General features: G+C 43.8%; 1 protein-coding gene across 1 annotated transcript in view; it reads right to left on the bottom strand.

Annotated features, from left to right (window-relative positions):
- mtmr9 (myotubularin related protein 9) overlaps window positions 1-23,968 on the bottom strand; it is a 56,103-nt gene extending 32,135 nt beyond the window's left edge. Inside the window, exons 1-3 of the mRNA XM_052025200.1 lie at window positions 23,588-23,968; window positions 22,051-22,159; window positions 761-886 (exon numbers count right to left, since the gene is read on the bottom strand). Coding sequence (XP_051881160.1) covers window positions 761-886; window positions 22,051-22,159; window positions 23,588-23,769 — 417 coding nt within the window. The 5' untranslated portion in view covers window positions 23,770-23,968. The remainder of the gene's footprint in view (window positions 1-760; window positions 887-22,050; window positions 22,160-23,587) is intronic.
- Window positions 23,969-26,276: the final 2,308 nt, after the last annotated feature.

Raw genomic sequence — 26,276 nt, 5'->3', positions numbered from 1 at the left:
TGATATATTAATCTGTATTAATTTGAAAACTAATAAAAAGATTGAAAAAGAAAGAATATTGAAAGGCCTGGATAGAGTGGACATGGAGAGGATGTTTCCAGTTGTGGGAGATTCTAGGACCAGAGGGCACAGTCTCAGAATAGAAGGATGTCCCTTTGGAACACAGATGAAGGGGCATTTCTTGAGCCAGAGGGTGGTGAATCTGTGGAATGCATTGCCACAGATGGCTGTGTTTGCCAAGTCACTGGGTACATTTAAAACGGAGGTTAATAGGTTCTCTATTAGTAAGGGAGTCAAAGGTTACAGGGAGAAGGGGGTTGAGAGGCAAAAGTAAATCAGCCACAATCAAATGGCAGAGCAGACTCGATGGGCTGAATGGCCTAATTCTGCTCTGTTTTATTGTCTAAATAGAATGTACAATCCAAGGTTAGTATCATTTGTTACAGGTTTTTTTTAAATATACAAATATCGTTATAGTGGCCGAGAAACACTCATCTTCCATTGATAATAATTAAATATTTAACAATTCTATAATAAATTAGATCACACAGCATATTAAACAATGTTATAACGCTGCAATATTAATTTTCAAATTTAAATTCAATCAAAGAACAATCCTGCATTGAAGTCTCCATCAAAAATCTCTTTACAAATGCCACAGGAATCCACACCTTGGAAAAATCTCAAAGCAGATAAAAAGTTACAACAAATGCATATATTGAATATGTAACCAAACTTTCTTTTGAAAGTGTGAACTCACCATCGCAGAAAGCAAAGTGAACTCGTGCTCTGGAAGGAAGGAATGCCATCCATCTTCCAAGACCTCAAACATCGGTCGATAAAAGAAAGGATACATTAATGTAGTGGAATCCAAAGTGGATAAAGCCTGGATTAAGAAAAACAAGGAAACACAATTCAGAAATTCAATCAGCAAAACAATTCCATAGTGGTCTTACAACATTTTTTTTTAAAAACTCAGTTGTAAACAAAATTTACAATTGTATTTCCTTCTCTAAAAAGCAGTAAACGCTTCTGTCACAGAATGCTACAAGCTCTTTTTTAAGTAACACTGAAGTACATTTAAATCACTTGCATATTTCTGCAGATGTCACTACAGGTTAACCACGAACAAAGGCCCAGCTGACTAGCCCTTAAGCCCTCAAGCCAACTGCAGCATTCCAACACAAAATACCTTACTTCCATCTCTTAGCAAGCATAAACTAGGAACTGAAGACTGAACAGCACACTCTGAGAGTTGTCTCACAGGGTTAAGCTTTGGACCACTTATCCGCTCTGATTTCCACCTATAAAACATTACCTGACTGTATGAAATCATCTGCAAAAACCCATGACACCTTCTTCCTCCTTGAGATTTCCAATGAATTCCTGGGCAACCTCTCATTGACCAACAAAGCCTGCCAGTTAAACAAAGCTTCAAATTTAAAGTCCTCACTCCTGTTTTCAAATCATTTTCTTGTCTCAACCCTCCTTGTATCTAATATCCTCCAATCCTTGAACCCAAGATAACAGCACTCTTCTAATTCTGGCTGAATGATCATCCCCACATTTGAATTGCCCCACCAAAAACAGCTATGCCTTCAGTTATTTAATCTTGGAATCCCTTCCCTGAACCTCTGTTGTTTCAGCTTTCCACCTTCAAAACATTGCCTAAGCCTACCTCTGGCCTTCCGCCCTAATATCAGCTCATGTGATACACTGCCACATCTTTTGATAATGTTTCTGTGAAGTGACCTGTATCATACGTTAAAGATAACATTGATGTTAATTATTTATGCACTATCATGGGAAGTTCTCCTTACTTGTCATCTATTTAAGTTGCACGTGTTGGATGAGGTATTAAACACTGCAGCCACCTCTCAGAATTGGAGCAGCAGCAAATAATTGCCTCAAGTGCTAAACTGTCTACAAAATCACAACATTCTATGATGCTAAGGCAAATGTGTTTGCAACTGAGCCAACCAGACAAGATAAATACAACAAAACTTAATTCCTGTTTATGCTTCACTGACATAACTGCTAATTTTTTTTATTGTTGCAGATACTGGCAACGAAGTAAGTTTATTATGTATAATGACAAAACCAAGTTAGTCTCCTTTAGCTTGGGCCAATCACACTTGCATTGTGCCCTAGAAAAACATGAACATTTTTATTAATATGAATTAGAAAGTAGGATCAGAAGGCCATGTGGCCCCAAGATTGCTCAGTCATGCAATAAGATAATGGCTGAAATCAGCTCCATTTTCCTACCTGATCCCCATAACCCTAAACTAATGCACAAAGCAAAAATGTCTAATTCAGCCTTAAATACAGTCAAAGAATCTGGCTCTCCAGCACTCTGGATTAGAGAATTCAAAAGATTCATAAGTCACAAAGTCATGAAGTCATACAGCATGAAAAGAGGCCCTTCAGCTCAACTGGTCCATGCCAACCAAGATACCCCATCCAAGCTAGTCCCATTTGCTTGCATTTGGCTCATAACCTTCTAAACCTTTCCTATGTCTATGTACCTGTCCAACTGTCTTTTAAAAGTTGTTATTGTAGCTGCATCAACCACTTTCTCAGGCAGCTCATTCTATATACTTATCACCCTCTATGTAAAGATAAAGTTGCTCCTCAAGTTCCTATTAAATCTTTCCCCTCTCAGCTTACACCTATGCCCTCCAGTTCTTGGTTCCCCAACCCTGGGAAAAAGACCAACTGCATTCAACCTATCTATGCCCCTCATTATTTTATACACATCTGTAAGATCACCTCACAGTCTCCTACACTCTAAGGAAAAAAGTCCTAGCTGGTCCAACCTCTCCCTATAACTCAGTCCCTCAAGTCCTGGCAACATTCTTACCCTCAAAGAAATTCATCCTTGTCGTCTTAAATGGGCAACTCCTTATTCTCAGTTTTCAACACACCTAGTTCAACACACTCACCCCACGGTAAACACTCTTTCAGAATCTATCCTGCCAAACCCCTTTAAAACCTTAACTATTTCAACAAAATTCCCACTCTTTCTCCTAAACTCCAATGAGTACAGCAAACCTTCTCAGCCTTCCTTCGTAAGCCAACCCCTTTATCCCAAGTTCAAAGAACCTTCTCTGAACTGCCCGCAGTGCAATATATTCCTCCTTATAAAATAGATTAAAATTGCACAGTATTCCAGGTCTGGTCTGTCTAACACTCTGTACAATTGCTGCAAAACTTCCCAATATTTGTACTTCATCCCCTTGCAACAACCTATTCGTCTTGCTATTACCTACCATGTAATATATGCTAACTATATGCAAACTTTCTCTATTACTTGGAGGATAATGATAGCTTTGAACACAAGCACACAACAGCCTCATTTGTTAAGCAATATTCATTTCTATGTTACCTGCTAAAGTACTCCCTATTCCATCTGCCATTGTTCTGCTTACTCACTTAACCTCTCCTTTTACTGCCTGAGTCTTCCTTGTAACTTTCACACCTTCATTTGTATTGACAGCTAAGCACCAAGTACTTTCATCCAAAGAATTATCATAGGAATGATGTTACAGGCAACTATTCAGCCCATCACATCCACACCGGGCCCCAGCACTGATCCCCATGACATCCCATGAACACCAACATGAAAATTATTTCAGCCCAATTGCATGGCCCAGCATGACAAGGGGCTGAACCTTTGGAGCTTCTTGATAGCCAATATCAATATTTTAAAGTCTACCATTTGAAGTTATATAATACTCACAAATTTCTGATTAGAAAAATTTCTCATGCAATGCTGTTGCTATTCTGCTATCACATAAAGTCATTCCTCACGACCATTCAGTTGGATTTCAATTAATCCATGCAAGGCAACCTCTTGTTTTAGAAAATATTCAGGGCTAATCATCCAAAGCTGGTCTTAAATTAAAGATGATCCCGACAGATGAGCCTGCTTCTTGCCAAATCCCTGGGGCTGTCCACAGAAAATGAATAATGTAAAATTAATGCACCTCATTTGGCAATAGTATTTTCTAATACTGGCAAAAAATGTGAACTATGCCAAACTCAGCTTGAAAAGAAGGATAAACAGAAGGCTGATGGTGCTCTGTTGTACCAGTGCAGCTCAGATTAGTCATTTGCTCTCCTGATGCCTGATTAGATGCAGCACATGAAAGAGGAACCCCTTTTGTTGAATGAACATTAACTCTTTTCAAACTAAGACATTACTGAAGTAAGTATGCATTGAGATTGCAGTGGTGTCACGAACCAGCAACAAAAGAAACACACTGAGCCTGATTCAGTGTTAAAAACTATTTTATTAATCACTACTTATGATAATACGTAAAATAAAAGTAAAAATGTTAGTATGTTAGAATTCAAGAATGTTAAACCTCGAACGTTAACCCCAAAACTAAACTCTTTGTGTGTGTGTGTGACAAAGTCCAAAACTCCCAGTTCCGGAATGGTTCTTAAAGTTCAGTAAGCCATAAGGTGAAACATGAGCAAGGGCTTCTTCAACAACCACCGTTGTCTGAAGATAAGATGTTGATGTAGAAAAACATAGAGAGAGTACATACGAAATCCAAATGTTCCACGATGGAACCCAAACGACACTCCAGTGTTTACTCGGTAGTGACTTCCTCACCCCGAAAAGCATCCGAACCGTGGTCGTCCACACACAAATACCTGTTTCCTTCTACAGGTCAGCAACAAAGTGAACTCCACCGGATTACTTCCAACTTTTCCATACATGGATTTCAGTGGCAGACACAGTTATTGTTTCTCATCCATCGATAGAGAAAACTAGCAGGCTGGTGTCTCTCTCCCTTCTCTCTCTCTCTCTCTTCTTCTTCAACAACGTCATTACGTCCTTTATCTTCTATTGACGTAAGCACGACCCCACACACACATACACACACATTCTCTATCTTAAAGGGACTTTCACTGAGTCCGTAACAGTGGTAGAAAGTCACCTTTAGCAAAGTCACTCTTAAGGTTTGCTCCCAGCTTGAAAATCAGGATTAAAAGATTTCTTTTAACACATACACATATATACCAACTAAATTATGTTTTCATGGTATTAGTGGATTTTTTAATGACTGGGCCATCAGTGCCAAGTGCCACCCTACTCACTGCAGCATACATCAACACTCTTTCTTTCACATGCTGAGCCTCTGATATAGACACCCAACCCGGAAAGGAGACACACAGCTGGAGGAGTGCACATAGGGATCAGCATGCATAGACCTGGCATTTAAATCTGATCTCATGTGTTGTCAATGTGGAGTTGAATGTTATACTTGTGACCGTACAGGCTTCCTTGGGGTACTCTGGCTTCTTCCTGTATTCGAGTCGGCTGGTTAATCAGTCACTACTGTGTAGTGAAGTGGTAGAATCTGGAGGGGGCGCGGGGGCTAAAGTTAATGGGAACAGTGGTACAGGGATTGAATAAAATGGAATTAGTGTAGGATGAATGTACAAGGATGCTTGATGATCGGCACAGCCTCAGTGGGCTGAATAGCCTGCTTCTGTGCCATACAACTCTAAAGCTAACAGTCTTTCGTTTTGAATGAACTAAATGACTGAGCCTTCACATCCATCTGGGGTAGAGAAATTTATCCTCCTCTCATTCCTAAATGACCTACCCCTCATTCTGAGACCGTGACCTCTAGTTCTCAACTCCTCAGTCTGGGGAAACATCCTCCCTGCTGAGCTTCAGGAGTTTTTAAAGTTACAATGGCATCTCCTCTCATTTTTCTAAACTCAGGGGAATACGGGCCTAATCTATTCAATTTCTCCTTAGATATCAAACCTCCATCCCCCCACCCCCTGTCCCATCACTAGAACTAGTCTGGTGTTTTTTCATTGCACTTCCTCCATAAGTATATCCTGCCTTTAGAGAAGAAAACCAAAACTGTACATAATACTCTAGCTAGGGTGTCCATTGAGGCCCAACGTAATTGTAGTAGGATCTCTTTACTCCTATACTGAAATCCTCTCAGAATAAAAGGCATACCATTTCTCCTTTTAACTGCTTACTACATTTCCATATTAATGTTAGTGATTTGTATTCAAGGACACCCAGGACTTTTTGAACATATTTCCCAATTTGTCATCATCTAAAAATATACTCTTTTTCTGTTTTCTGCACCAAAGTAGATGACCTCGCATTACATTCCATCTGCCATGCTGCCGTCCACTTATATAACTTATCTTCATGAAGCACTTTTACATCCTGCTCACTACACTCAGTCCTGCTAAGGTCAGTATGAGCACAAACCTGGATACATGACATTCAGTCCCCTTAGCAAAATCATTGATATTAATTGTGAACAACTGGGGCCGACACACCAATCATTGCAGTAACCCACAAGTCACAGGATACCACTCTGAGAAAAAGCCAAGGATGACGGTGGAAGGTTGTTTCTCGGACTGGAGGCCAGTGACTAGTGGTGTGCCTCAGGGGTGGGTGCTGGGCCCATTGTTGTTTGTTATCTATATCAATGATTTAGATAAGAATGTACAAGGCACAGTCAGTAAGTCTGCAGATGACACTAAAATAGGTGGTATAGTGGACAATGAAGGTGGTTATCAAAAATTACAGGGGGATCTTGATCAGCTAAGTAAGTGGGCCGAGGAATGGCAAATGGAGTTTAATTTGGATAAGTATGAGCTGTCGCATTTTGGAAAGTCAAATGCTGGTTGGACTTTCACAGTGAATGACAGAGCCCTGGGAGTGTTGTAGAACAAAGGGACCTTGAAGTACAAGTACGTGGTTCACCGAAAGTGGAGTCACAGGTAGACAGGGTGAGGGCAGCTTTTGGCACGCTTACCATCATAAGTTAGGGCATTGAGTATAAAAGTTGGGAGGTCCTGGTGAGATTGTGTAGGATGCTGGTGAGGTTGCACTTGGAGTGTTGTGTTCAGTTTTGGTCATTCTGCTATAGGAAAGATGTTATTAAACTGGAAAGAGTGCAGAAAAGATTTACAAGGATGTTGCCAGGACTGGATGGACTGAGTTATAGGGAGAGGTTGGACAGGCGAGGACTTTATTCCTTGGAGTGTACGAGACTGAGAGGTGATCTTCTAGAGATTTATAAAATCATAAGGGGCACAGGTAAGGTGAATACACTCAGTTTTTTTTCCCCCCCACAGGGTGGGGAATCAAGAACTGGAGGGCATAGGTTTGAGGTGAGAAGGGCAAGATTTGATACAAACAAGGGGCAACTTTTTTTTATATATACACACACACAAAGGGTGGTATCTACATGGAATAAGCTGCCAAACAGTGACAAATGGGACTAGCTTGGATGGGCATCTTGGTCAGCATGGACCAGTTGGGCCGAAGGGCCTGTTTCCACACTGTACAACTCTAATCTTGTTGACCACCCTCCTGTGTGGGACCTTGTTGCAAGAGTGTTGATGTATATTAAGCTGTTCGTTCCCTCCCCAATACAGAAAGAAATATGCCTACTAACTTTTGCAAATTTCTGCAATTTTGTCTTATCCACAATTCAGCCACCATTTTTTTTTTGAAGTTCATAAAGCTATTTTCTTTCACCTGTTCAACTGAGGTGCTAGAAAACAGCAAATTTCAAAAATTAGGATAGGTAAAATAGCCCAAAAAAAGCACACCCATTTTTGAAACATATGGATTCTATCAAAACAGTCCAGAAACATCTCCCACTGATCCTGACCACCTCACTGGACTTTTGTAATCGTCCCCTAATCAGATGGCCACAGCTTTACACAATACTAAAAGTAGGGGTCAAACCCAAGTACAGAACAATAAAAACTCCAGGTATGTAAATATTCCAAACAAAGATATTTGGGATATTTGCAAATATCTCAATCAGAAAGCCAGCATTAAGAACTGATTCCAAGAATAACTTACTATATGCCAAGTACACTGTACATCTTTTAAGACTTTTGTTAAAAGGCAAATTGACATCAAGAATTAATCATAAAATTTAATATGTTTAATGTCCACTGGTTATGTAGCTCAACATTTTCCATAGTAAGTAACTGAGAGGAAATATTTGTGTTACTTGTTCAATCTATCAGTCTGCCTGATAAATGAATTTGAGGTCTACCCTCTAAAATGCTGCCTGGTCAACCCCTTAAAAGGTTCTCTTTGATTCCATGTCTATTGGTGACAGTTTTATCTCCTGTAGCATTATCTACCAAATGTAGAAGGGTAGTTTAACTACTCAAGATATAATCAAGATAGAGAAAGATCATTATCCATGGATCCCACTCCCAAAAGTTTTTTTAGAAAACAAAAATACCTTAAATTTCAATTTTTCCCCCAAGGGATAGCAACCACAATCCTGCTCTTTTTGAGAATGTTATAACTTCTCTGTGCCTCTGGATTCTGCAACCTTTTATCACCTATATGTACATCATGTGGATGGGTATACCATGGCTCTAACTTGGACTTCTTGCTATTCCTATATCTCTGGGTTGAAAACCTAGAGCTTCCTTCCTAGGGTGGACAGCAATCCAGTGCCATCTCTGGAGCAGAACCTGGAAGAGGCAATGAATGCTGGACCTGACTGCAATGTCCGAATCCCAGGAATAAGTTAAGATTCTTTGAAAGAAATTTCCTATTTTTATTTTCCTCATAAATGTAAGTATCTATGTGTAGGTTTAGTTGCAGTGAAGCAAACAAAGGAAACAGAGGGTCAGTGAGTTGGAAAGAAGACTAGGAAGCCAAGGCCTAGTGAACTCGACAGGAGTACAAGCAACAGAGGCTAGGCAAATTTGAAAGGAGAATGGAAAGCAGAGGTGCTGGAGAGTTTAAACAAGCACTCTAAACAAAACCTTCACAGCACATAAAACAGGAAGTAACCTAGACACGAGAGATTCTGCAGATGCTGAAATCTGGAGCAACACACACACAAAATGCAGAAGGAATTCAGCAGGTCAGGCAGCATCCATGGACGGAAATAAACAGTTGACGTTTCAGGAGTCCTGATGAAGGGTCTCGATTGGAAATGTCAACTGTTTATTTCAGCTCCATAGATGCTGCTTAACCTGCTGAGTTCCTCCAGCATTTTGTGTCTGTTGAGTAAGTAACCTAATAGTGATTGTACTTTAGTATATTCTGTTAGTTGAGTCTCTGTAATAAATAGAGACATGGCAGGGCGTCTCAGATTTGTGGAGTGCCCATCTTGCACCACGTGGGAACTCCAGGGTACTTCTATATGTTTTGCACAATTACAGATGCAGGAAGTGTCGTCATTTTAAGGAGCTTGAGCTTAGAGTCTTAAAACTTGAAAAATAGCTAATGTCAGTGCAGTCCATTAGGAACAGCATAATTGAGAAGATGCTCATCCAGCAGGTCAAGAATCAGACAGAAAAGGAATTAAAACAGACAAGTAAGCAGGTAATTCAGGAAATCCTGAGGTCATCAAATTCAGAGTATTGATGAGGGAAAAGTTTTCCCCAAGTAAAGCCAGAGTCAAGACCATAGCATCAACTTGTACAGAAACAGAGCAAAAAGATCAAGAGAATTATAGGGGATTCTATTACTAGGGGAGCTGACAGGCATTTCCACCACCGTGATTCCAGGATAGAAAGCCTGATTAAGATTAAGGATATCACTAAACACCTGCTAAAAATTCTGGATGAAGTGGATGATCAGGCACAAGTCATGGTCCACGTCAGTACCAATGTCATAGTAAAGAATAAGATCCACAAAACTGGAGTAGGAAAGCAAGAGGTCAAAAGGTATTAATCCCTGGGCAACTGCCTGCACCACGTGCCAATAAGTTTTAAAGTAGGAAGAGCACAAAGATAAATGTGCAGCCACAAAAACAGTGCAAGAGAGAGGGCTTTATGGTCTGGGGCACAGACCATTTCTGGGAAGGAGGGACCTGCTTAATCTGGACAGAAAGCACCTTGGAGCCAAGGCCAATAACCTTGCCGGAAGGTTTGCTAATGCTATAGGGTTATCAAACTAATTTGGCAAAGGAATTAGGCAAAGGAAGATAGCACAGAAAAGAAGAAAAATGGTGCAAATAGGAATGGGTAATAGAAATTGCACTATAACAGAACCAGAAGAAGACAGGTTTATAATGCGTGTACGTAAATGGAAGAAGCATATCTAATAAGGCTGGTGTTGTGGGAAAAGGTTCTTTGGGGTCTCAAAGGTAGAGGACTCTGGACACAGTCTTTGGATTTTAAAAGGGAATTTATTTACAAAATCAAATGCAGGAACAGAATGAACAGAAACAGATGCACACTCACACACACTCGGGTGATCGCGAAACGTGAGGGGAGTTGCAACGGGGGTGAAGTGCGCGCACACACACACACACACACAGTGAACTAGTTACAAACAATCAGGGAAAACGCAATACGGTGCCTGAACCCCCTGACTCTGGACAAGCATCGGCTGTACACTACTGGGAATCTATTTAAGACTCTCCTAAACCCCTGTGGAAGCGCACACTCTTACCAGTGGTCCCTTGGTGTGGTTTCGACCCTGGCAGCAATCAAAAAGAGAAAGAGCCACGCACGTGTGGCATTCTTTATAGTGCTGGAGAGCTGGGTGGAGCTAGCACAGGTAATTCAACAGGTCCAATAGGTCATGGCCAGGTACAAGAGGTATGCACGGGAACTAATGATCAAGAGTGTGTGTTAATGAATGGGTGGAGCCCGACCTTGATTGACAGTGGTGTCACTTTTGACCAGTACTCGATGGTGTCACATGACTGCCATGACCCTTCACACTACAGTGAGCTGCAGCTACAATTAACTATGTGGGATTATGATCTTGTGGCAATAACAGATCCAAGGGAAGGACAGGGAAAGGTTCAAAATATTCCTCAATATAAGAAGATTCAAAAAGATCAAGGAAAAGGAGGGGACCAGCTGTTTTCATCTTGAAGAATATTGCAGGATGGCTTGGCACAACCAAATGTAGAATCAATCTGATTAGAGCTACGAAAAAAAAGTTATTTTATAGCACTGGGACAAGGGTATTCTTTGTCTCAAGATTGTTTGATATACTGTATAAATTTGCACTATAATGCCACTGATTGTTTGACATACTTGTCTGATTTGCAAATCTATTTCTGCCACATGAAGAGTGTGCTACTTTCCATGCATAAACAAACAATACCAAAATACCCATAATGCATTTCACTCAGCAAAATTTCACTTAAAACATTTTCCAGGAACGCATCTATTTTGTTACTCAAAACTAGTGCAAATTTGTAAGAAAATTGCAGAGATGTGCTAATAAAGAACTTCAACTATCCAAATGTAGGCAGGGATAACAATATTTATGGACCAAAGTGGGGGAGGAGTTTCTGAAGCAGCTCACAAGGACTTTCTTTTTCAGTGTTTCTGGCTAAACATTGAACTTGGTTTTTGGGGAATAAAACAGGACAAAGGGAGCAAGTATCAATGGGGTAACATCTAGAAAACAGTAATCATGATTTCAATAGTCTAGCTATGGACTATGATACAGATCACTCTAAAGTAAAAACAGTCATTTGAAGAAGGGTCAATTTCAATGAGAACAGATCTGGCCTGGGTAATCAGAATCAGTTTGGCAAGTAAAAATATAATTGAACAAAATGAGACCTTAAGTGGAGATGTTCCAGATGAAGTCTAGGTATATTCCCATGAAGGAGAACAGCAAGGAACTCAAAAGCCAGAGCTCCATCATGACAAAATGAAAAAGTAAAATGAGGCAGAAAACAACACAGGCCAGGCTGTTAACACACAAGAACGAGGCTAATCACAGAAAGCTGAAGAGGAAGTAAAAAAGGAAATCAGAGGTAAAGAGAGCACAGAAAAGGGCTGACAGCAAGCATATAAGGAAATCTAGAAATATTCTAAATGCACATGAACAGGAAAAGGTTGAGAGGCATTTGGGGCTGATCAGAGACCGAAACGGAAATTTAGTTCTAAATGCAAAGGATGTAGTTAAGGTTCTAAGTAACTTACATCAATCATCACCAAAGATGATGATGATGTTAGAGTTTCAGCAAAGGAAAATGCAATTCAGATACTGCAAGGAGCTAGAAAAATCTATGAAGGAATGGTACTGGAAAAGCTAGATGTACTTAAGTGGATAAAATACCTGGTCTAATCAGAATACATCCTGAAAGTTAATAGAAAGGCTAAGACCATTAAGGGTATAGAAAGAGTGAATACAGGGGAATTGTGAAACAGTCGGGGAAGGGAGGAGGATTGTTGCAGAAGGCCTGGTGATAATCTTCCAGACATCTATGAAGTTAAGGTACTTAATGATTGTAAATTGCAAATGTTAAGACACTTGTTTAAAAAGGTACAGGCAACCCCTGCATTACAGCTTTTTGGATACAGAAATTCACCTGTACAGAATTCACAAATCACTACCGAAAAATTTGAGTTATGGAATAAAATTCATGCTCATTAATTTATGTGCAATAAAAAGTAAATAAAGTAAATCTCTAGTGCTGCTCCGGGGGGTTTAAACTAGATTTGCAGGGGGAGGGGAACCAGAGTGTTAGAGCAGAGTGAGGTGGAGGAGGAAAAAGGTCATGTGAGGACTGCAAGTATAAACAGAAATCAAAGGTTTGTACGTGATAGAAATGTTCTCAGGTGCATCTATTTCAATGCAAGGAGTATTGTAGGTAAGGCAGATGAGTTTAGGGCGTGGATTGACACGTGGGATTATGACATTATCGCTATTAGTGAGACTTGGATGCAGGAGGGGCTGGACTGGCAGCTTAATGTCCCGGGGTTCTGTTGTTTCAGATGTGACAGAGGGGGAGGGATGAAAGGGGGAGGAGCGGCATTACTAGTCAGGGAAAGTATCACAGCTGTGCGGAGACAGGACAGCCCGGAGGGCTCATCTACAGACGCCATATGGGTGGAGCTGAGGAACAGGAAAGGTGTGGCCACACTAACAGGGTTGTATTATAGACCGCCCAATAGTCAGAGAGAATTGGAGGAACATATCTGTAGTGAGATAGCAGACAGATGTGAGAAACAGAAAGTTGTGATAGTAGGGGATTTTAACTTTCCACATAGTGACTGGGACTCCCACACTGTGAAAGGGCTGGATGGCTTGGAATTTGTCAAATGTGTTCAGTGTAGCGGTTGCTACCGCGAAATAAAACAAGACGCTAGTCGGAGGATTGTCGAACAGAAGTGGTTTATTTTCCCGCCTTGCGCGGGCCCTTTAAGGGAGACTGTTCCCGCCCAAAGCAACCGGCAATGACGTAAGTACTACGTCATCAAGACTTTCCCGCACACGGGTTCTCCCCGTCGCTCGGGAAAGACGAGGCCCGCCGCCATCTTGGGCCTCGTCGCTCCGACGCCACGCGACCCGACTGCCGAGCCGGTTCGCCCGACTAGACAGTGAGTCGCCACACAACCCACCCCCCCCAGAACCGGCGATACAGTCCCCAAGGTCCGCGGGCTGTGCCAGCTGCCGCTTAGGGGGCCGGCCTCTGCGTCGCGGCGTTGCAACCTCGACAGGTTGTTGCAGATCCAAATGGGCCAGTTTGAGGCGGTCTGCCGTGAAAACCTGTTCCCTGCCTCCAATGTCCAAAATAAAGGTGGATCCATTATTCCGTATGACTCCAAACGGTCCCTCATATGGTCGTTGCAATGGCGCCCGAGGTGTGCCCCTGCGAACGAAAACAAACTTACAGTCCCGTAGTTCCTTGGGCTGGCAGGATGGGGCTTGACCGTGCCGTGAGGTGGGAATCGGGGCCAAGCTGCCAAGCTTCTCGCGCAGTCTTTGTAGGACTGCTGGGGGTTGTTCCCCTTGGTCCCGAAGGGCAGGTATGAAATCCCCGGGGACAACTAGGGGCGCCCCGTACACAAGCTCAGCTGACGAAGTGCGGAGGTCTTCTTTGGGGGCAGTGCATATGCCGAGCAGGACCCAAGGCAGCTCGTCAACCCAGTTAGGACCCTTCAGGCGGGCCATCAAGGCTGATTTCAGATGGCGGTGAAAACGTTCCACCAACCCGTTTGATTTAGGACCCTTCAGGCGGGCCATCAAGGCTGATTTCAGATGGCGGTGAAAACGTTCCACCAACCCGTTTGATTGAGGATGGTAGGCCGTGGTGGTGTGCAGCTGCATCCCTAGCAGGTTCGCTAATGCAGCCCAGAGACTGGAAGTGAATTGGGTGCCTCTGTCTGAAGTGATGTGGGCCGGAACACCAAAACGTGAGACCCAAGTTGTGAGCAGTGCCCGGGCGCAGGAATCAGTTGTGATGTCAGTCAGGGGGGTTGCCTCAGGCCACCTCGTGAACCGGTCCACGATGGTAAGGAGGTACCGGGCTCCTCTTGAAACCGGCAGAGGGCCCACGAGGTCGACGTGTATGTGGTCGAACCTCCTACAGGTGGGCTCGAACTGCTGTGGTGGGACCTTGGTGTGTCGCTGGATTTTTGACGTCTGGCAGTGCGGACAAGTCCTGGCCCACTCACTGACCTGTTTGCGCAGGCCATGCCAGACAAACTTGCTGGCGACCAGTTGGACAGTAGATCTGATGGACGGGTGCGCCAACCCATGTACTGAGTCAAAAACGCGTCTCCGCCAGGCTGCAGGGACTATAGGGCGGGGCTGACCAGTCGCAACGTCGCAAAGTAGGGTCCGCTGACCTGGACCAACCAAGAAATCTCTGAGCTGCAGATCCGAGACTGCGGTTCTGTAGCTGGGCAGTTCGTCGTCGGCTTGCTGTGCGTCAGCTAGGGCCGCGTAGTCGACACCCAAGGATAGGTTGTGGATGGTTGGTCTGGAAAGTGCATCAGCAACGACATTATCCTTTCCGGAGACATGTTGGATGTCAGTTGTGAATTCGGAAATGTAGGATAAATGTCTCTGCTGACGAGCTGACCAGGGATCAGAGACTTTGGAGAAGGCAAAGGACAGAGGCTTATGATCAGTGAAAGCGGTGAAAGGCCTGCCTTCTAGAAAGTATCGGAAATGCCGGACCACCAGATACAGTGCTAGAAGTTCCCGATCAAAAGCGCTGTACTTCAGTTCGGGCGGTCTAAGGTGCTTGCTGAAAAATGCCAAGGGTTGCCAGCGGCCTTCGAGTAGCTGTTCCAGTACCCCACCCACCGCGGTGTTGGACGCATCTACCGTGAGGGCAGTCGGGACGTCAGTCCTAGGGTGTGCAAGCATCGTGGCGTCTGCCAGGGCGTCTTTGGCCTTAACGAAAGCAGCCGCAGCCTCGTCAGTCCAGGTGATGTCCTTGCCCTTACCAGCCAGCAGCGAGAACAGAGGGCGCATGATACGGGCTGCTGCAGGGATGAACTGATGGTAAAAGTTGACCATCCCAAAGAATTCCTGTAGGCCTTTGACTGTGTCGGGGCGGGCAAAATGGCGGATAGCGTCCACCTTGGCGGGTAGGGGTGTTGCCCCGTCGCTGGTGATTTTGTGGCCGAGGAAATCAATAGAGTCAAGTCCGAATTGGCACTTGGACAGGTTGATCGTGAGGCCGAAATCGCGGAGGTGGGAATACAGCTGGCGGAGGTGGGAAAGGTGTTCCTGGTGGTTACGGCTGGCGATCAGTATGTCGTCTAAGTAAATGAACACCAAGTCCAGGTCTCGGCCTACCGCGTCCATCAGCCGCTGGAAGGTCTGCGCAGCGTTCTTAAGGCCGAACGGCATCCGAAGGAATTCGAACAGGCCGAATGGGGTGATAATCGCAGTCTTGGGGACGTCATCCGGATGGACCAGGATTTGGTGGTATCCCCGAACGAGGTCCACTTTGGAAAAGATGCGGGCCCCGTGTAAGTTCGCTGCGAAGTCCTGGATGTGAGGGATGGGATAGCGGTCCGGGGTGGTAGCGTCATTCAGCCTGCGGTAGTCGCCGCAGGGCCTCCACCCTCCGGTGGCTTTGGGGACCATGTGCAGGGGGGAGGCCCAGGGGCTGTCTGACCTGCGAACAATCCCCAGCTCCTCCATGTGACGGAACTCTTCCTTTGCCAGGCGGAGCTTGTCTGGAGGTAATCGTCGTGCTCGGGCATGAAGGGGTGGCCCTGTAGTAATGATGTGGTGTCGTACCCCGTGTTTGGGCCTAGAATTCGTAAACGAAGGTGCCAAAATTGATGGGAATTCGGCTAGGAGCTTGGCGAAATCGTCGCCAGGAAGGGAAATGGAGTCCAGGCGCGGGGCTGGTGTGCTGATTTCTCCCAGGGGATAGGTCTGGAAGGTGCTAGAGTGGACTAACCGCTTCCCTCGCAGGTCGACTAACAGGTTGTGGGCCCGAAGGAAATCAGCTCCTAGGAGTGGTCGGGCGACCGTGGCAAGGGTAAAGGTCCAGGTAAAACGGCTGCCGCCGAATTGTAATTGAAGTGTACGGGTGCCGAAAGACCGTATCGTTGTACCGTTGGCGGCATTGAGTAGAGGACCGGGTGGCCTGTTACGAGTGTTGCGGCCGGTCGGGGGCAAAATACTGACCTCCGCTCCAGTATCAACGAGGAAACGCCGTCCAGATTTCTTGTCCTGAACGAATAGGAGGCTCTGTCGGCGGCCAGCTGCCGTAGCCATCAGCGGCGGCTGGCCCTGGCGTTTCCCTGAAACTTGCAGGGTGGGCGGCGTCGACGGGCCTCCGCACCCCACCTCTGATGGTAGAAGCATAGCTGGTCACCCGTGTCGTTGTCTGCATTCCTGGTGTGTGGTTGCTCAGTTGCTGGGGCCGGGCGAGGCGGGCGTTGGGCTCGCAGCCTGGTGATTTGACTGACGGACGAGCCGCTCTCACGCTTGGCCCTCCACAGGACATCTGCCCAGGCAGCTACCTCACGGGGGTTGCTGAAGTCGGCGTCAGCTAACAACAGGTGGATGTCATCGGGGAGCTGTTCGAGGAAGGCCTGTTCGAACATCAGGCATGGCTTGGGTCCCTCGGCCAATGCCAGCATCTCATTCATTAGGGCGGATGGGGATCTGTCCCCCAGGCCGTCCAGATGAAGCAGGCGGGCAGCGCGCTCACGACGGGAGAGGCCGAAGGTCCGAATCAAAAGGTCTTTGAAAGCCGGGTACTTATCTTCCTCCAGAGGCGACTGGATGAAGTCTCCAACCTGGGCAGCTGTCTCTTGGTCCAGAGAGCTAACCACATGGTAGTACTTCGTGGAGTCGGAGGTGATCTGCCGAAGGTGGAATTGCGCTTCGGCCTGGTCAAACCAGACGCTGGGCCGAAGTGACCAAAAGGTGGGCAGCTTGAGGGCCACTGCGTTGGCTGCTGTGCTGTCGGCCATTGCGTGGGTCCAAAATCCGTTTGGACCGTCGGGGTCACCAATGTAGCGGTTGCTACCGCGAAATAAAACAAGACGCTAGTCGGAGGATTGTCGAACAGAAGTGATTTATTTTCCCGCCTTGCACGGGCCCTTTAAGGGAGACTGTTCCCACCCAAAGCAACCGGCAATGACGTAAGTACTACGTCATCAAGACTTTCCCGCGCGCGGGTTCTCCCCGTCGCTTGGGAAAGACGAGGCCCGCCGCCATCTTGGGCCTCGTCGCTCCGATGCCGCGCGACCCGACTGCCGAGCCGGTTCGCCCGACTAAACGGTGAGCAGCCACATCAGGAAAGTTTTCTAAATCAATATATAGAGGTACCAACGAGAAAGAATGCAATACTTGATCTCCTATTAGGGAACCAGACAGGTCAGGTGACAGAAGTATGTGTAGGGGAGCATTTTGGGTCCAGTGACCATAATGTCATTAGTTTCAAGTTACTTATGGATAAGGACAGGTCTGGTCCTTGAGTTGAGGTTCTAAATTGGAGAAAGGCCAATTTTGTGGAAATGAGAAAGGATCAAGGAAGAGTGGATTGGGATACATTGTTTTCTGGCAAGGATGTGCTCAGTAAGTGGAAGGCCTTCAAGGGCGAAATTTTGAGAGTGCAGAGTTTGCATGTTCCTGCCAGGATTAAAGGCAAAGTTAAAAAGCATAGGGAACCTTGGTTTTCAAGGGATATTGGCGATCTGCTTAAGAAAAAGAGAGAGGTGTATAGCAGGTATAGGCAACTAGGAACAAATGAGGTACTTGAAGAGTATAGAAAAAATAAGAAAATACTAAAAAAGGAAATCAGGAAGGCAAAAAGAAGACATGAGGTTGCTTTGGCAGATAATGTGAAGGTAAATCCGAAGGGTTTCTACAAGTAAATGAAGAATGAAAGGATAGTAAGGGACAAAATTGGTCCCCCAGAAGATCAGAGTGGTCGTCTACGTGTGGAGCCTCAGGAGATGGGGGAGATCTTAAACAATTTTTTGCATCAGTATTTATGCTGGAAACGGGCATAGTGGATATGGAAGGAAGGGAAACAAGCAACAGAGTCATGGAACATATAGAGATTAAAGAGGAGGAGGTGCTTGCTGCCTTACAGCGAATAAAGGTAGATAAATCCCCTGAGTCAGATATTTCCTCAGACATTGAGGGAGACTAGTGTAGAAATTGCAGGGGCCCTGGCAGATATATTTAAAGTGTCCTTAGCCACGGGTGTGGTGCCGGAGGACTGGAGGGTAGCTCATGTTATTCCGTTGTTTAAAAAAGGATCTAAAAGTAAGCCAGGTAATTACAGGCCGGTGAGCCTGACATCAGTAGTGGGTAAATTATTGGAAGGTGTTCTTAGAGATCAGATATACAAGTATTTGGACAGCCAAGGGCTGATTAAGGATAGTCAGCATGGCTTTGTGTGTGGTAGATGGTGTTTAACGAATCTTGTAGAGTTTTTCGAGGAGCTTACCAAGAAAGTAGATGAAGGAAAGGCTGTGGATGTTGTCTACATGGACTTTAGTAAGGTCTTTGACAAAGTCCCACATGGGATTTCACTAGGTTCAGACACTAGATATCCATTGAGAGGTTGTAAACTGGATTCGAAGTTGGCTGTGTGGGAGAAGACAGAGAGTGGTATTGGCTGATTGTTTCTCAGACTGGAGGCCTGTGACTAGTGGTGTGCCTCAGGGATCTGTGCTGGGGCCATTGTTGTTTGTTGTCTATATCAATGATCGAGATGATAATGTGGTAAATTGGATCAGCAAGTTTGCTGATGACACTAAGATTGGAGGTGTTGTGGACAGCAAGAAAGGCTTTCAAAGCTTGCAGAGGGATCTGAACCAAATGGAAGAATGGGCCAGAAAATGGCAAATGGAATTTAATGCAGACAAATGTGAGGCGTTGCATTTTGGAAGGACAAATCAAGGTAGGACATACACAGTAAATGGTAGGGCACTGAGTAGTGCGGAGGAACAAAGGGATCTGGGAGTTCAGATACATAATTCCCTGAAAGTGGCGTCGCAGGTAGACAGGGTTGTAAAGAAGGCTTTTGGCATCCTGGCATTCATAAATCAAAGTACTGAGTATAGGAGTTGGGATGTTATGGTGAGGTTGTATAAGACATTGGTGAGGCCAAATTTGGAGTATTGTGTGCAGTTCTGGGCACCTAACTATAGGAAGGATATCAGTAAGATTGAAAGAGTGCAGAGGAGATTTACTAGAATGTTGCTGGGTCTTCAGGAGTTGAGTTACAGGGAAAGATTGAACAGGTTAGGACTTTATTCTTTGGAGCGCAGAAGAATGAGGGGAGATTTGATAGAGGTTTACAAAATTATGAGGGGTAATAGAGTTAATGCGAATAGGCTCTTTCCACCTAGATTAGGAGAGATAAGTATGAGAGGACATGGCTTTAGCGTGAAAGGGGAAAGGTTTAGGGGGAACTTCTTCACTCAAAGAGTGGTGGGAGTATGGAACGGGCTGCCATCTGATGTAGTAAATGCGGGCTCACTCCAGTTTTAAGAATAAATTGGCTAGATACATGGACGGGAGTGGTCTGGAGGGTTGTGGACTGGGTGCAGGTAAATGGGACTAGCGGGATAACATTTCGGCACAGACTAGAAGGGCCGAGTAGCCTGTTTTCTGTGCTGTAGTGTTCTATGGTTCGTTACAAAAACAATTATGTCAATAGGAAAAAGGGGGTTAGCACTAAACAGCTTCAAACTCACAATAACAAAGTTACTTTTCCCCCACAAGATTTTCAAAAATAAAAGGTTTTTAATAACTACAAGTTTATTGTTACTGCGAGGTAAGAATAAAAGCTGTACGTTATATTGTTTGATAAAGTATCCTTACACAAGAATCAATGGAAGCGATTACTTGTCAAGATCCAATGGCCTCCCATGGTGAAACTAGCAGCCTGTGTTCTTAAGAGACAGTGGTGTCTGATTACTGCAGGGAGGTTACATGGAAACAGGTTTTTTCCCTCCAAAACTGTCTCCCCCCACCCTACCCCAAGACAACTTTTTCTCTGCTTGTCAAATTCCAACGTAACAGTTAACACAATTGAAATTGTTATAACCAATTCAGCCCACTTAATACAAATAGTGTTCCCTAATTTATCTATTGCGTGTATCCAATTTGTGTTATAGAAACACGCAGTATTGCAGCGCTGCCTGTACTTAAAATCAAAGAAAGAGTGAATACAGAGAAACTGCTCCCATTGGTGAATGGGTCAAAAACCAGGAGATACATAAATAAGGTGATTGGCAAATAAATCCAAAGTGACCATGAGGATTTTTCTTCTTTATAAAGCAAGTGTTAGGATGAGGAATATTCTGCCTGAAGTGTTGTTCCAAAAATAGCTGGAATCACATTCAAAAGGAAATATGCAGTGCTGGGACATGCAGATAGGGAATGGGAGTGATGCTCTTACATAGATCCACAGTCTCAGAGTGAATAGTTAAGAGATGGAGGTGACCATTCTATTAATATAACATAGTCAGTTAAAAACAATAGTCGCCACCCTGAAGTTATTTTCCCTTTTCAAACATTGGCACATTTGACTATTTGCATCAATTCCCACAAGTGCAAGGAAAACTCTCAATGGTCTCAAAAGTACGACAATATAATACTTAATATGGTATTTAACGTCATTTTGAACAATATAACAGTGCCAAACCAGCCTTTCAATCTAGTGAAATCACTAGCCTATCGATTTTACACTTTAATTTGAAAGCAGTATCTATTAAGCCTTATTTCACATTGTTCAACTTTTTTTTCACCGAGATATATTTATGCAATTCCTTTCAAAAAAACTATCATAGATTCTGCTTCCACCAATATGGGTATCCATGTTTGAACAATCCACCCAAAATAATACTTCTATTGCTTTGATGCTCATTTTAAAATTTAAATCTATTAACTTTCCCTTTATATATCCATATGTTAGAGAATAATATATTTTGGACGTCTATCTGCCAAAAGTTGACGCTATCATAAGAAACATATGTTTTTTTCTGCTTTAAGTACATTGCTTTGATTTCAGCACAGACTGACTGCCCTCAAACGTTTAAAGAAAGCCAGAAGACTATGGTACTGTAACCTTTTAGGTTGCCCCAAGTCTGAACATTTTTTCAACTACACAAGAGGAAAGTTGGATTATATTCTGAGGAACAGAAGTGCTGAGACAATTAGAACAACAAACAGTTGCTTTATTGTGGTAGGATCAGTCAATAATGCAGACTCTAAACCGAACTTGGAAGTTTTTTTTTGCAACACTGGATTTCTACCAACTTGAAACATTTAAACTATTTATCAACAGAAAATCCAAAAAATGATTTTTGAAATATTGCTACAACTAGTAAATATCTTCATTTCCAGCACATTCTATTGTGAATTATTTTTTACTCCTGATTGTTATTGACATTATCACTCCCATGAAGTATCAGAGTCCAATTTAATATTATTAAGTGGAACTTGAAATCTAAATTCTACTAAGATCAAAGTATCTAAGCCACACAAATCCTAAATGAAAATGCTTCAGCTTTCCCAATCCACTTGGATACATTCAAAGTTTAACCAAAGCTATCCATAATTTTGAGGTTATTACTTAAACAGACTTAAAACAGGGCTGAAAAAAATCTGAAAGATCCACCAAACTGCAATAAGAGTGAGCTGAAGTTAGATCCAAGGTAAACTTTGGACCAGAACAGAGAAATATTCATCTTTCATCAAATCCATACCACATCAATCAGCACTAAAATTAATTCTTTATCTAAAGTCATAATGGAGAAATACTCTTTCAATAATAATTGGAAAACAGTAATAAGAATAAATCTCACCTCAATAGAACTAGCAATATTTAGACATTCATCCATGCCAGGGATGTCCAGCTGGATAATACGCAGATCTTTGCATTTAATCGTAATTGTACCTAATGTTCCCACAAACCTAAAGATAAAACAAACACATTTACATAGAAAAAGCTTTTTGTAATTTTTCAGTTTTCTTAATTGATGTACTTTTGACTATTAGATCTCACTAGCACTAAATGTCCTTAACTCTAGAATTTAAGATTGTAAGATTTATGTTGAACAATTGTTAATGCCAACATCATCCACTCAATTATCATACTGCATTTGGTGGGACTCTAACTGTGCTCAATTTGTCATACAGGGAAACGTGGCAGATATTTCAGGTCAGAATTCCCAAGCCTGAAATAAAATTACATGTAGTAAAGAAATTGGTTCTGAAAAATAGGAGCAAAACACATGTCATTGATCCCTGTTAAAATGCACCATTCCAAAAGTGACATTCAATGAAAAAAATATTGTGTATAGATTTCCAGATAGTTCCTAAAAGACACATTACACCATTTATGTATACAGTACAAGAGTAAATAGAGCAACACGAACAAAGCAATAGGTTGGAGGCAAAACTGGAAAGGTTTGCCAATGGTGTATCATAGGTGAAAATTCTGGGCTCATTTTTATTCTTGACGTTGAAAAGTCAACATTTGTTGATGAAGCAAAAAATTTGTTTAGATGAACTACAAAGAAGACTTCTTTTAAAATTCAAGTGCAGGATACAGGAGTTTCCAGCAATGCCAGCATTTACCGAACATCCCCAAATGTCTTCAAAATTGTGGCAAGCCACTTTTTAAGAACCTTCAACTTCAATGTATATGGTGAAAGTACTCCAACAGTGAAATAAAGTTCATTTGGACCAAAGACGAAGGAACAGCAAATACTTCCACATCTGCATGGATAGAGTGAAACTTGCCAGTGGTCTTCTTCACATGTCCATCACTCTCGTCATGCCAAATGGTAAACCACATGGGTTGGTGAGGTGCAGGAAAAGGTGTGTTGGTGAATTGCTCTAATGTATTTTATAGATGACATGCACACCTATAGATGGTCTCAGGAGGTGAGTCACCCACCATACATTTTAACAGGAATGCGACAAAAAAAACTACTTTTGCTGAAGGGATTCGTTACTTTCGAGAGAGATTTATTATAAGAAAGGAGTAGAAACAGGAGAAATTAGCTCCTTGACCCTGTTCGGCTATTCAGAAGATCGAGGCTGATCTGCAACCCAACTCCATACAATCTTTAATGTGTTAGGTTAACAAAAAAAAATTATCAACCGCAGATTTAAAATGAACAAGTAGCCTTGCGAGAGAATTCCGCATTTCTACCACCTTCCATGTGTAGATCTGATTTCTACCTTCAGTCCTAAAGGGTGTGTGTGTGTGTGTGGTGGTGGTGGAGGGAAAGGGTGGAGGGAGAGGAGGCCGGCAACGCTGGGGGTACGTGACAGATTCCTGGAAGGAGCCGGGCGCTGGCGAGTGGGGACAAGGACCAAGGACCAAGGACCAACCTCTTCTCGATGGCGTCGATGTTGCTGAGCAGCAGCCACAGCTCCTCACTGTTGTCCTGGCGGGACGACAGTATCAGGTGGTGGCCGGTCAGGCAGAGCGTGCCCTCCACCCTCGGCAGGAAGGGTCGGTGAAGGATGGCACCATCGACCCGCGGAGTCTTAATCAGCTCCGCGAACTCCATCTCCGGGCCGCCGCCGCCGCCGCCAAAAACCGCGCCGCGCCGGACCAAAACAGGCCGCGCACCACTCAACCCACAGAAATGGCGACCCGTGCAACACACCCAGCAGCTCCCCCAGTTGCGAGATCCGGGAGAAATCGTTCCGCCCAGCACCTGAGCTGGCGGTGACGTCACGGAGCACCTGTCGATAGATTGCTGGTTGACGGTCGATGTCCGCGCACTGCTCCGACCTGAGCAGAGTTTTGCTATCAATGTTGTTATCTTCTCCCATCAAAGAGAAAAAGAGCTCTGGGGTGATACAGCTCTTTTGCCCGTTCCCTCTCTCTTCATAATTCAGCCTCCAAATCCCAACACAACTCTATCAGAACTGCAGCAGTATCTCCACCATCAGCAGCAGGCTGACCTGCCACTGCGAGCATTGTCCCGCACTGGGAAATGTGCTTGGGCTATCTCCTTCAGACGGGCCGTGGAGTTGGTGCATCAAAAGGTAATGGGGCATTTCAGTGCCTCTTGACCCAATTACTGCAAGCGCTCTTCCAATAAATCTATTTGTTCTTTTTTAATTAACCACATACTCTATTGATAGGGACAAATGAAAAAAACTCAAATTAAACCAAATGTTATCCCAACATCCTGTGCAGACCTTCCAGTACTCACCAGTCTCAGACGAAGTATCGGGGTACAGTATTGGTCATAAAGACTGACACATAATTGTCATCCATTTAGAGAGCTGTTACCCTCTGTGCCTTCTCACGAGCACTTTCCGGCACGTTCCTCAGGCATGCCCATCACTTTTCTGAAATGATTCTGCACCTGCCTTTACAGTTCACACTCTTGGCCCAGTCAGATTGCTGACCTTCCACCAGTTTTACCATACCATGGAGGAAGAATCCATTTTTGTAATTTCATCTGTCTATGTGGCTCAGTCCTGCTTAATGGTTTGTACCAGATCTGCCAGATCTAGCTTTGTCAGTTGATGATCATTCTGCCAAAATGCTCTGCAATTTCACAATAAACTGGTGGCAAAAGTAACAGGAATTCCTTTTTTTCTGGTTTCTATTACCACTCCCTTTTTACCGTCACATCTGATGCAAATGACTCCTCAGTTCCAAAACTGACATTATTTATTTAGTTGTCTCTGATCCTTTGGTTTCACCACTGCCGGCCCTTCACATACCACCCCATTCACTGTCTCCTCCCATTTTCTCCAATTCTGATGAAAGGTCATCAACCAGAAATGTTAAATCTGTTTATCCCCTGTACAGATGCTACATGACTTGCAGAATATTTGAAACATTTCCAGTTTTCATTTCAGATTTCCAGAATCTTCAGTACTTTGCTTCTCTTTTATTGGAGATGGCCATCACCTGGAGTTTCTGTTGCACAAATGTAATTTGCCATTTATCAGTCCAAACCTGAATGAGACAGGAACACAAGAGATGCTACAGATGCTGAAATCTGGAGCAACACACACAAAATGCTGGAGGAACTCGGCAAGCCTCCCCCTCCCATGACCTTCTTATTCTGTCTTCAGCCCTCTTCCTTTCCAGTCCTGATGAAGGATCTCAACCCAAAATGTTGACTGTTTATTTCCCTCCATAAATGCTGCCTGACCTGCTGAGTTCCTCCAGCATTTTGTGTGTGTTGCTGAATGAGACAGGAGTCGCCTCAGCTTCTGAGAAATGGATTTTTCCTTGTCAGCTAAACTCCCTATTATTGAACCCATAGTGGAAAGCAGGTGCAAATGGGTGGGTCTAGGATACTGCTCTGATGAACTGCCAGCAGCAATGGGGATAAGATGATTGACTTATTGAACAGGAGATAGAAAAAGCACGCAAGAAAGGCAATGTTACGGTGGTCATGGGGGACTTCAATATGCAGGTAGACTGGGAAAATCAGGTGGGCACTGGATCCCAAGAGAAGGAATTTGTAGAATGCCTACAAAATGGCTTTTGAGAGCAGCTTGTGGTCGAGCCCACTGGGGAAAAGGCATTTCTGGATTTGGTGTTGTGCAATGAACCAGATTTGATTAGGGAGCTTAAGGTAAAGGAACCCTTAGGAGGCAGTGATCATAATATGACAGAATTCACCCGGCAGTTTGAGATGGAGAAGCTAAAATCAGATGTATCGATATTAAAGGTAACTACAGAGGCATGAGAGAGGAGCTGGTCAAAGTGGATTGGAAGGGGACCCTAGCAGGGTTGACGGTAGTGCAGCAATGGCAGGAGATTCTGGGAGTAATTTGGAAGACACAGGATCATTTCATCCCAAAGAAGTAGCAGTCTAAAGGGAGGATGAGGCAACTGTGGCTGACAAGGGAAGTCAAAGACGGCATAAAAGCAAAAGAGAGGGCATGCAATATTGCAAAAATTAGTGGGAACTTAGAGGACTGAGAAGCTTTTAAAAACCAGCAGAAGGCAACTAAAAAAGCAATAAGGGGAGGAAATAAGCTAGCCAATAATAAAAAAGAGGATACCAAAAGTTTTTTCAGATGTATAAAAGTAAAAGAG

The sequence above is a fragment of the Pristis pectinata genome, chromosome 10, assembly GCF_009764475.1.
Source record: "Pristis pectinata isolate sPriPec2 chromosome 10, sPriPec2.1.pri, whole genome shotgun sequence".
Lineage (NCBI taxonomy): Eukaryota > Metazoa > Chordata > Chondrichthyes > Rhinopristiformes > Pristidae > Pristis > Pristis pectinata.
The sequence above is the reverse complement of the archived record's forward strand: the minus strand, read 5'-3'. Positions and strand labels throughout refer to the sequence as shown.